General features: G+C 36.9%; 1 protein-coding gene across 1 annotated transcript; it reads left to right on the top strand.

Annotated features, from left to right (window-relative positions):
- The first annotated feature begins 280 nt into the window (after window positions 1-280).
- Window positions 281-3927, top strand: LOC138885134 (uncharacterized). Its single transcript, XM_070166036.1, has 6 exons — window positions 281-323; window positions 509-1087; window positions 1199-1497; window positions 1555-1698; window positions 2389-2772; window positions 3832-3927. The coding sequence occupies exons 1-6, from the start codon at window positions 281-283 to the stop codon at window positions 3925-3927; spliced, it is 1545 nt and encodes a 514-aa protein (XP_070022137.1).
- Window positions 3928-11089: the final 7162 nt, after the last annotated feature.

Below are 11089 nucleotides of genomic sequence, written 5' to 3'. Positions count from 1 at the left end.
TTTAGATGCATATTCAGGTTATAATCAGATCAAAATGGATTCGGGAGATGAAGAAAAAACTTCATTTATAACAGACAGAGGGACTTACTATTACAAAGTAATGTCTTTTGGTCTCAAAATTGCTGGTGCAACATATTAGAGGCTGGTTACTAAAATGTTTCAAGAACATTTGGGAAAAACCATGGAGGTTTATATAGATGATATGCTCGTTAATACTCAACATTCGATAGATCACATATCACACTTGTCTGATACTTTTTAAATTCTGCGCAAATTTAATATGAAGTTAAATCCTGAGAAATGTGCATTTGGTGTTGCATCAGGTAAGTTTTAGGGTTTCTTGTTTCTAACCGTGGTATTGAAGTGAATCCCGCACAGATTAAGGCCATTGAAGAAATCCCTGATATGCTTTCAAGTAAAAAAGAAGTTCAAAGATTAATAGGAAGAATTGTAGCCTTGGGAAGATTCATTTCCAAATCATCAGAAAAGTGCTTTAAATTCTTTTCAGCTCTTAAAAAGCAAGATCATTTCGAATGGAATGAGGAATGTCAGCATGCGCTCAGAAATTTGAAAATGTACTTATCAAATCCACCATTGCTGGCAAAACCAAAGGCTGGGGAAAGACTTCTCATTTACCTTGCTGTTTCTGAAGTAGCGGTAAGTGCTGTTTTAGTCCGAGAAGACCAAGCTAAACAATCTCCGATCTATTATGTTAGTAAATATTTGTTAGATGCAGAGACACGATATCCTCAATTGGAAAAGCTTGCACTTGCATTAATCATGGCATCTAGGAAATTAAAACCTTACTTTCAGTGTCACCCTATTGCTGTAGTAACTGCTTATCCCTTACGTAATATATTGCATAAGCATGAGTTATCAGGTAGATTGGCTAAGTGGGCTATAAAATTAAGTGAATACGAAATCACATACGAACCTAGAACTTCTATAAAATCTCAAGTGTTAGCTGATTTCGTCGCTGATTTTAGCCAAGGGATGCAATTAGAAGCAGAAAAAGAATTACAGGTGTTCAATGGAGCTAACCCAGGAATTTGGACTTTATTCACTGATGGTTTATCTAACGTAAAAGGTGCATGTTTAGGGATTGTTTTGGTACCACCTACGGGTGAAACCATTTGACAAGCCATAAAATGTCATTCTATAACTAACATTGAGGCAGAGTATGAAGCTGTGATTGCAGGTTTAGAACTGGCACGAGAACTCAGCATAAATCAGATTACAATCAAAAGCAATTCAAAGCTCGTAGTTAATCAAATGCTGGGGACTTATACGGCCAGGGAAGCAAGGATGCAGCAATACTTAGCGAAGGTACGAGATTTGTTAAAGCAATTTCAAACCTGGAAAGTAACATTAATACCAAGGGATGAAAATGTTGATGACTCCCTAACTAATCTTGCATCTGCGGTAGACGTGGCAAGCAATAAAAATGCTTCAGTTATTCATTTGTTTCATTCAGTTCTCGACCTCGATAAGAATGAGGTAAATTTTAATAACTTAACTTGGGATTGGAGAAATGAGATTGTTGCTTTTTTGCAGTATGGTACCGTCCTTGAAGATAAGAGAAAAGCTCATGCGCTTCGAAAAAAGGCTACTCGATATTGCTTAAAGCAAGGAAATCTTTACCGAAAAATGTTCGGTGGTCCCTTAGCAAGATGCCTCGGACCTTCTCAGACGGAATATGTAATGAGAGAAATACACGAGGGGCATTGTGGGAATCACGCAGGAGGAAGATCATTGGTAAGAACCCTAATTAGGGCAGGGTATTATTGGCCTAAAATGAGAGAAGAAGCAAAGCGTTTCGTGGCTAAATGCGATAAATGTCAAAGGTACGGTAACAATATGCATAGACCTACGGAGTTACTATATCCGGTCATTGCATCGTGGCCATTTATGAAATGGGGAATGGATATCGTGGGTCCATTACCACAACCAAAAGGACAGGTAAAATTTTTGCTCGTACTCACTGATTATTTTACTAAATGGGTAGAGGCAGGAGCATTCAAATAGGTGCGAGAAAAGGAAATGAAAGATTTCATTTGGCTGAATATCATATGCCGATTCGGTGTACCAAAGGAGATCGTGTGCGATAATGGCCCTCAGTTTATAGGAGCTCAAATCACGGAATTCTTTCAAAGTTGGCAGATTAAAAGGATTACGTCTACGCCTTATCATCCGGTGGGTAATGGACAAGCAGAATCAATAAATAAAGTCATTATCAACAATTTGAAGAAGCGTTTAGAGGAATCAAAAGGTAATTGGCCAGAAGTGTTACCTGGTGTTTTATGGGCATATCGCACAACCGCAAAAACAAGCACATGAGAAACACCATTTTCGTTAGTTTATGGAACAGAAGCTTTAATTCCTGTTAAGATAGGAGAGCCAAGTACGAGGTTTACGCAGGCAACAGAAGAATCTAATGACGAAGAAATGCGTGTAAATCTTGATTTACTTGAAGGAAGACGAGAAGTTGCATTAATAAGAATGGCATCACAGAAGCAAGTCATAGAACAGTACTACAACCGAAGAGCACGCCTCATATTCTTCAAAATTGGGGACTTCGTGCTCAAAAAGGTTTTTCAATCTACGAAGACAGCTAATGCGGGGAAATTAAGTCCAACATGGGAGGGACCCTATAGAATTCGTGATATTGCATGTAAAAGAGCATATGAACTGGAAACAATGGATGGCAAAATACTACCTTCACATTGGAATGTTGTTCATTTGAAGAGATACTACTTCTACGGAATACCTACGGTCATGTATCTATGTTTTAAAATTCTATTTTCGAATTGTTAAAATTTCACTAACGATTTTAGATGATAGGCAAAAAGCTAGCTCGTACTAAATGATGAGCCATGACCTGGAAGGCACGTGGAATACATTAAACTTCCCAGCCCAGGGTTACAAATATTCTGATAGAAATTCAAAACGGGTTAAGCAGTCTTCATCTATAATCGCACCTCCGAAGCCCCGTATGTTTTTCCTTTTTCAGGGAAAGGACCAAATGAGAGGAATAATCAAGTGCTCGAGGCTTCATACTTCAACACTCAAACATTTGGGGGACTACATAATATACACAGGCATGTGTATAAAGAAGGCAAAGAAGTCAAGTGCAGAGTAAAAGTCACAAAGTCACGAACTAAGGCCAAAGAAAACCTTACTATAGTTAGGGTAAAGGCTATGTACTGAAATGAGTTATAAATAAAAACCTCGTGTTTATTATTTTTACTTTATTAAATCTGTTACAATAAATACAGTTACGAGAAAGTTATAGATGTAATTCAAATACATGTAAAGTGTTATTCCAAACTAGACAAGGTTCAAATAAAAACTTGTCAAAGTTATTTCAAAGAAACATGTGTGTTCCTATTTCTTTTATCGTATGTTAAACACCATTATGAAGTTGAGACGTCTTCTTCATTAAGTGTCGAATATAAAAGGGCCTTCTTTTATAAAACTTATGTTTAAATTAATTAGTCATAAGTTTAACAGAAGCATTTTTGAAGAATAAAAATGCAAATTATGTAAGTCCTTAAGAAATAAAGGCAAGAATAAAGTAAACATAAGTTCAAGATAATAACAAGAAAACTTCTTAATATTTAAAAAAAAAAAACTTAAGGCTAAGTACGTACTTAGTTGTAAAGCTACGAATTGTTTATACAAATTGACCCATGAAAAGGTCTGGGGACTTGCGTTTCCAAAATAAACCCTCAAATGAAACCAAGGGTTTGATCACAATTTTCCAAATAAAACAAAAACAAAGAATTCAAACAACTAAAGTTGGTCACTAAGAAGTTGAAGGTACTGAAGCAGGAGCATCAACAGCAACGGGCTCAACTTGGGCAGGAGTATCAACAGTTGCGGGCTCAACTTGACTTGCAGCAACAGGCTCGACTGGGCTTGAAATAGTTTGGATATCCGTATCAACTTAAACATTCACGAAAGCTTTGGCTACTGGAGAAGGAAAATCTTGAGTTTGCTGAGTTTTCTCAATAGTTTCATTGATTTTAGCCAACTCAGATTCCAAATTGAAATTTTCTTGGCCAGCTTCAATTAGGGTATCACGGCGTGAATTCAAAAACGCCCAACTTACTTCAATAGCAGATTTATCTTCAAGGATCTCATAATCTCTTTCCCAATCAGCAATCTCGTTCTTCAACTTCTCATTTTCAGCCAAGACAGATGTGTAAGAAGTCTGGAGAGAGGCATGGGAGCTTTCTAAAGCACACACCTTATCAGAAGAAGCTCGAAGGTCTTCTTGTGCCTGAGTCAAATTTTGTACGAGCTCCCCAGCGTAAGCTTCTTTTTTACTCAAAAGAGCCTTCAACTCTCTGATTTCTTCACTAGCCTTGGATAGCTGCTCTGAGAAAAAGGTTTCAAGGCGAGTTTTTTCTTTATCTGCTTGGCTTGAGGAAGCCTTTTCAACCGCCAACTCTGAAGTTAAAGCCCGTACCTGCTGCTCCAAGGTACTCTTACTCTCTTCTAAATACTCCACATCAATTTGCAAGCTCTCAAACTGTTCCCTCCAATTGCACGCCTCTAACTGAGAATCACACACTAATTGATCTGAGTGGGCAACTCTTTTTATCATCTCTGTGCCGATAAGGTTGGCCTAAAAAGGGAAAAGGAAATAAGAATCCTCAAAGATAGAAAAAGAAAAAAGAGAAGGGGAATACCTTCAAAGTGGCGTGCACAATATCGTTCATCAGGGTCAAAGAACTATGGCTCTCTAGCTTAGCTTTCTAAATTGGGCCAATTAAAGGCTCTAGCCATACATATGCTTGACCTGATTTCCTTAAGAGACTGCCCTCAGTAGGGACTTCAATGACTACTCGCCTCATAGCAGCACTCCTACTTGAGGAGCTAACTTTAGTGCGATGAATGCTTGGAGGAGGAATTGTCGAAAGGGGAACAGAAGAGGTGGTAGAAATAGCCTGGGGAGGAACAGAAACAAACGAGACTGGCAAAGAATGAGTTACAAACACGGGTGTCGAAAAAGAAGCCAAGGGTACTTCATCTAAAACAGGGCCTAAGCCTTCACTACCAAACCCGCTAATAAAAAGTTGCTCAACAGAGTCATGAGCAGCAGCGGGAGCAACGTCATCATCAAGAATCAGTACCGGAGTCTCAGCAGACTCGGTAAGAGGAACAGCACAATGGGGGGATACCTCTGCTTCATCATCAGAAATGATGTGTCTTCGAGCTCGTGGCCTTGTCACCAAAGAGCCCCCGCCTTCCTCCTCTTCAGAGTCTTGTTCCTCAACGGCAACGACTTTTCTTTTTGTAGAAGAACCTAAGATTATTTCTTGAGCCCTTTCCAAAGATATGCGGGAAGTCGCGACTGCCTCGATAGTGACTTCACAAATAGCAAATCCTGATAAAAAGATGGATTGAAATTAGTGCAATAAAAATATATATATATACACGAAAAATGAAATAAAATAAAAGCTCTTACCATGAGTTTTTATTTTCCAACCAAAACGGTTAGAAAGTGTCTTCCAAGACTACCATCCATTGGTGTAGTCCTCAATAACTTGTCTACCCAATCACGAAAACTGGGAACGTCTTCCACAACTCCCATGGTTGCTAAAAAAAAGCAAAATTAGAAAAGTTGACAAACTTGAAGAAAAAAGGTACGAGAAAGTTAAAAAGACTTACGTGCAAAATTCCACTTCTCAGGGAAGGGAACATTATCATCACCCACTAAACCAACAGTGGGGGCATCAATAAACCTGACATACCAGCCACGGTCTTTGTGATCCTCAGGGCTCACCAAAACTCTCTTGCTCCTGGCTACTAGTGTGAAAACACCATTGCGGAAGAGTCTAGGGGAGTAAAGGTGAATCAAATGAGGGAAAGTAAACAGAACATCGACTGTGTTGGTCAAATGCCTCAAACATGCAACAACCCTCCATATGATTGGGCCAATTTGACCCAAACAAACATCGAAGAAATGACAGAACTCAAGAATAACAGGGTCAATAGATGGTCTAAACCCTAAGGTGAAAGGGTATGTATAAACAAAAGAAAACCCGGTTATGTAAGAGGTGATTCTTAGATTTGGACTAGGGATAATAATAGAAAAATCACTACTCTAATGACAGTCTCTACGAACTACAGAAATCTAACCTTCTATAATTTGAGTGGGATAAATATCAGCACGATCTAAACCAGAGACTTGGTTCCTAAGAGATTCTCTATCATGATAAAAAGATAGTTCCATAGGAACTATCTCCTCTACTATAGGCTCACGAAGAGGTTCAGAAGGTTCTTTACCTCTTGAAGAAGATCTTTGTGAAAGTGAACCCATAGTTCTAGAATAAGGGCCAAAACTAGGTAAAGGAGTGGAAGAACCGCGAACAGATCCTAAATTACAAAGCCTACCTCCCCTTCTGCTTCTAATGGGGCATTAGGGAAGGTATCGACTATGGGAACCCTTCTAGGGTTAGAATTTGAAGAAGACATGATGAAGAAGGATGATACGATGAAGAAGCAAACAGGGATTTAAGAGATTGAATATTCAGTAAACTTTATGTGGAAAAGACAAAGAAAGAAGTTATTTATACTGATAAGCTACCGCCGAAGGAAAGAGTGTAATGATGGAAGTACCATAATAATGATAACTGACGCTTCGCGAATAATGGAGCCATGAAAAAGCCTTAAAAGGGGCTGCAAAATTGCAGAACTAATAAAAAGGTGACACGTGTGAAGAACATTAAATAGAAGTGACAATTGAAGCGTCAATTTTGTCATAGCATTAATGGTGACAAAAAATCTCGTTTTAATGAAATCCACTTCCCAAATATTCAATTGATGAATAAATGGCAAGTGGGGGGACTATCTGTATTGGGAAAAATTGAGTTTACATACTAAAGTGGAATAAAGATGACGTGTTAAGACACGTAGACTAGTCAAAGAGTTACAGCTGGCAAAGAGACACGAGTTACAATAGATACGAGCAAAGACAAAGGAAAAGGTATGGGCAGATATTCAAAGGACTCGGCGCCCGTACCTATTTAAGTCATTTAGGTCCAGGAATCAAGGGGAATGAATCTGACAATATATGAGAGTACATATACAGTATTTAGTGAGCATTCAATACTGAATACGTTAGAAAATCTGTATTAAATACAATGATTGTGTAACGTAGCATTCAATGTCTTTAATTACTCATAATAGCCTTATTATGACAAGGGCAAAACGCATATCTCCCAAATAGCTATAAAAGGGAGATAACTGATCAATTGTAAGGACACGAAATACTATCTGAATATATTGATTTACTTATTTTTCTTCTATTGCTAGCCAAATTACTTTCTTTCATATATTCTTTTGATTATTAGTAACCCGAGTTCTTCTAAATTAAAGCTTTGACCGAAATCCCATTTTTTGGTTAAACAGTGCGAATGTGAAATTTTGACAGGGCTTTTTTATATTTTACAATGAAGAAATCAATATAGGGTAGCTATTTATGATCATTCTGATTTTTGTGATGGCAACACATAATTAAATGTGTCTTGTCTATATCCTAATTTACTCACAATAGAGGATATACATCACTATCTAGTCATAAAAGATCCTATGGCCTAAGATACTATAAAATATTTCTCAACAACTTGGAATCTAAAACATGAATAGGAAAGACAAAGGAGTCGAAGGAGTAAAATGGGAGATGCATTTTAATAAAATGACTCTAATCATACGAAAGAACATAAACTTTACCTAATATTATTTTAGAGTCGGGCCGCTGACACCATCACTATAGGGTGTTTGAGCAGAAGCACCACCATCACGGGTAGAAGTTTGAGCAGAAGTACCACTATCGCCACCTCTGAAACCCTAAAATTAAAAATTATTACTACAAGTTTTTATTTAAAAAAACTTTTAAATAGGGTCATGAATTTAAAAAAAAAAACTAAAAGGAAATGGGTTACCTTACGCCAAAAAAACCCATTTACTTCCACTCTTTTGATTCATGGTCATGTCACTTCTTAGGCCGGCCATCTCCTCTTTTACCTCCTCCAACTCTTTCTTTACCCAAGGGTTTTATTTTTAACTGGTAACCTCATATTTGATATCTTTGAGTAGGCCCTTATTGCTGAAATACAATTCATGCGATGACATTCCCAGAGTGTTATAGGAAATTTCACCCAAAATTAGAAGCATATCTGCCAATAAGTTCGAGTACAATAAAGAAACCAGAAATTATAAGTGATTTTTCGAGTTTTTTGGTTTGCTCCTTTGGCGGAGAAGAAAGAAGAGTATTTTCGGTTGCACGAGGAGAAGAAATAGAAGTATTTCATTTTACCGAAGGATGAAGAAGATGATTGTTTTTGCTTGCTAAAAAAGAGGAGTATGAGTGTTTTCGTTTGCCTGAGGAGTAGTAGGAGGAGCATTTGGCTTCTCGCGGATGTTGTCGTTTGCTAGAGGAGATGAGGAGGATTTAGCTTACAGTAAGAACGTGCCGAATGAATAGGATGAACCCACAACAATCTTGCGATGAAATCCATTGAAGAAGAAGATTCCGACAAAACGAGAAGAATTACGGGATTTGGGAAAAGAAACCCCAGAGACAAATAGAATAAAGGCAAATATGGCAAAAACCCTAAAAACCAAGGCTTTAGGATTTACTATTTTATTTTTTTGATGGTGGATTTACTGTTTTATCCTCTTTTGATAAAGTGCAAATGTGAGATTGTGAGGGGGCTTTAAGATATTTTAGAATGAAGGAGTCAATATGTAAGAAAGTCATTTATGAGCATTGTGATTTATGTGCTGCCAACACATAATTAAACGTATCCAATCTACATCCTAGCTGTAAGCACGTGATTTTTGCCCTATATGAGAATTACTCCCAAAAAATTCCAAAAAATAAAATAATTTTTTAATTATTTGCAATTGTTGTGAATTTTGTGTCATTTTTCTTGTATTGTTTGCATTTTTGTCTGTGCATGTTTTTTTCTAAATTAATTAAAAAAATAATACAAAAATATGTCGCATTTGCATTTGATATTTAATATAGTTTGTTTTATAAAATGAAAAAATCATAAAAAATAATGTACGTTGCATTTTTAGCATTTAATATCCAAATTGTATGATTTTATCGTTAATCGCTATTTAATTGTGTGTTAATTGTTATTAAGAGTTAATTAGTATTTCCAGATAATTTTTGGTTTTATAATTTAATCTTAGTATTTTAGCTTTATTATTTAGGAAGTTGAATAAAAAGAAAAGAACAAAAATAGAAGAAGACCGGATTGGGCCTTTTCTTCAATTTTAAACCGCAGGCCCAAAGATACCCAACCTTCCCCTATGACCCGGTCCATTTCAAACCGGGTCGACCCAGTCCATAACCCCAAAGATCCAACCCCTTTCTTCACTTTCTCATTTTTTTCATTTCCCTAACCTAAAAAACCCTAACCATCCGCCCCCCCCTCTCTTCTTCTTCTCCAAGCTTCACCAAGAACCCCTCCCATGGCTGCCCCCCACAGCAACACACACACACCCACAGAAACACACACATACACAGAGTAACACACACACACACAGCAACACACACACACACACACACAGCCCTCGTCTTCGACCAAACAACCCTACTGTGTCGCCATGGCTGCTGCCTTTTCTTCTTCGTCAAGCTCCGGCAGCCATTGCGCGAGCTGCCAGGCTTCACCTTCTTCGTCGTCGTCACGTCGTCGGAAAACCTTCGTCGAGACCCAGCTCCACCAAGCCAGCCCGTCACCTTGCTGTTTCTTCACCGCCTCCATAAACCACCATGAACGACCCCAAGCAAACCGGGCTGCTGCTGCCTTCTGCTTCGTCCAGCTTCGACGGGCAGCCACTGCTTCATTTTCAAACGATACCAAACGACCATCTTCTTTGATTGTCCGTTCGTGGTCATCTTCGGCGTCGAGTTATTTTGGTGCGATAATTGTTTCCGGGCAGATTTGTTTTCGTTCGAGTTCATCGTCGTTCCAATCCGGTTAGTTGGTTTAAGTTTCGTTTCTGTCCATAATTTGTTTGATATTTTCGGATCTAAAATCAGATATGTTTGATATTAATTTCGTGTTTATCATTTGTTATTTTCTTCAGTTTGTTTCATTTTTCTTGTTTATTTTTATGTAGAATTGTTAGTTTAATTATAATGTTGTTAGTTTTAAGTTGAAGTTCAATTAATTATTTCTTCAGTTTATTCTTATTAATTTAAAAGGATTTAGTTTTTAATATAGAAATATGTTAGTTTGATAACTTGAATCCTTCGTCTTGACTGTAATATTGTTAGATTTAGTGTGAGGTTCAATTGGTTATTTAATTTAGTGATTTGAATCTGTTTATTTGTTATGTTTAAGTTTAATTTGAATTTGATGCTAAATGATTTGAATATACTTGTTTGTTATTGTTGTTGAATCTGAAAGTAGATTTGTTGTTTAAAAATATTGTTCATTCAAAATAATTCCAGTTGTTTCTTTGTTGTTCATCATTTAGTTTGAGTTTGTTCGTAAAATTTGCTTAGGAACTGGTTATAGCTGCTATATTTTGGTTAGAATTGATTAGGTGAATTGGTTATAGCTGATGGGGATAGAATGGTCAATTGCAGTATTTTCAGGAGTGAAATGGTAATTTCAGTAATTTCATAAGGGTATTTTGGAATTGAAAAACTGGACAATTTTTTATTTTTGAGTGCTCTGTCCATTAAGATTAAATAATATTTTAATAATATTAAAATAGTACATGGTGGGGGACAAGACATAATGTAGTGAGGGAATAATATAATTGTTTAAGGTAGGCATGGGGGACAAGATATAATGTAGGGGATAATGTATTTGTTTAATGTAGTGGGGAACAAAACATTAAGTAGTGGGATTAAAAGGGGGATGGGTGGAAGACAGTGGGATTTAATTTTTAAAATGCTGAAAGTTGTTAATAAATAGTGGGACTTGGACAGAATTTAGGGACGGGAATGAGCTGAAAATAGAGAGATAGAAATTTGAAAAATATTAAAAGATTTTTAGGGATTCGAATTTGAAGAGAGTTCAAAAGAAAGAATTTTATGAACATTAAGAGAAAATTA

Source organism: Nicotiana sylvestris, chromosome 2 (genome assembly GCF_000393655.2).
Source record: "Nicotiana sylvestris chromosome 2, ASM39365v2, whole genome shotgun sequence".
Lineage (NCBI taxonomy): Eukaryota > Viridiplantae > Streptophyta > Magnoliopsida > Solanales > Solanaceae > Nicotiana > Nicotiana sylvestris.
The sequence above is the reverse complement of the archived record's forward strand: the minus strand, read 5'-3'. Positions and strand labels throughout refer to the sequence as shown.

Bases quoted from the DNA above. Each gene is read 5' to 3' on its own strand.
- LOC138885134 (XM_070166036.1), top strand. From the start codon at position 281: ATGAAGTTAAATCCTGAGAAATGTGCATTTGGTGTTGCATCAG. The intron at 324-508 runs GTAAGTTTTAGG...AATTCTTTTCAG, and splicing joins TGCATTTGGTGTTGCATCAG to CTCTTAAAAAGCAAGATCAT. The intron at 1,699-2,388 runs GTAATGAGAGAA...ATTCCTGTTAAG, and splicing joins GACCTTCTCAGACGGAATAT to ATAGGAGAGCCAAGTACGAG.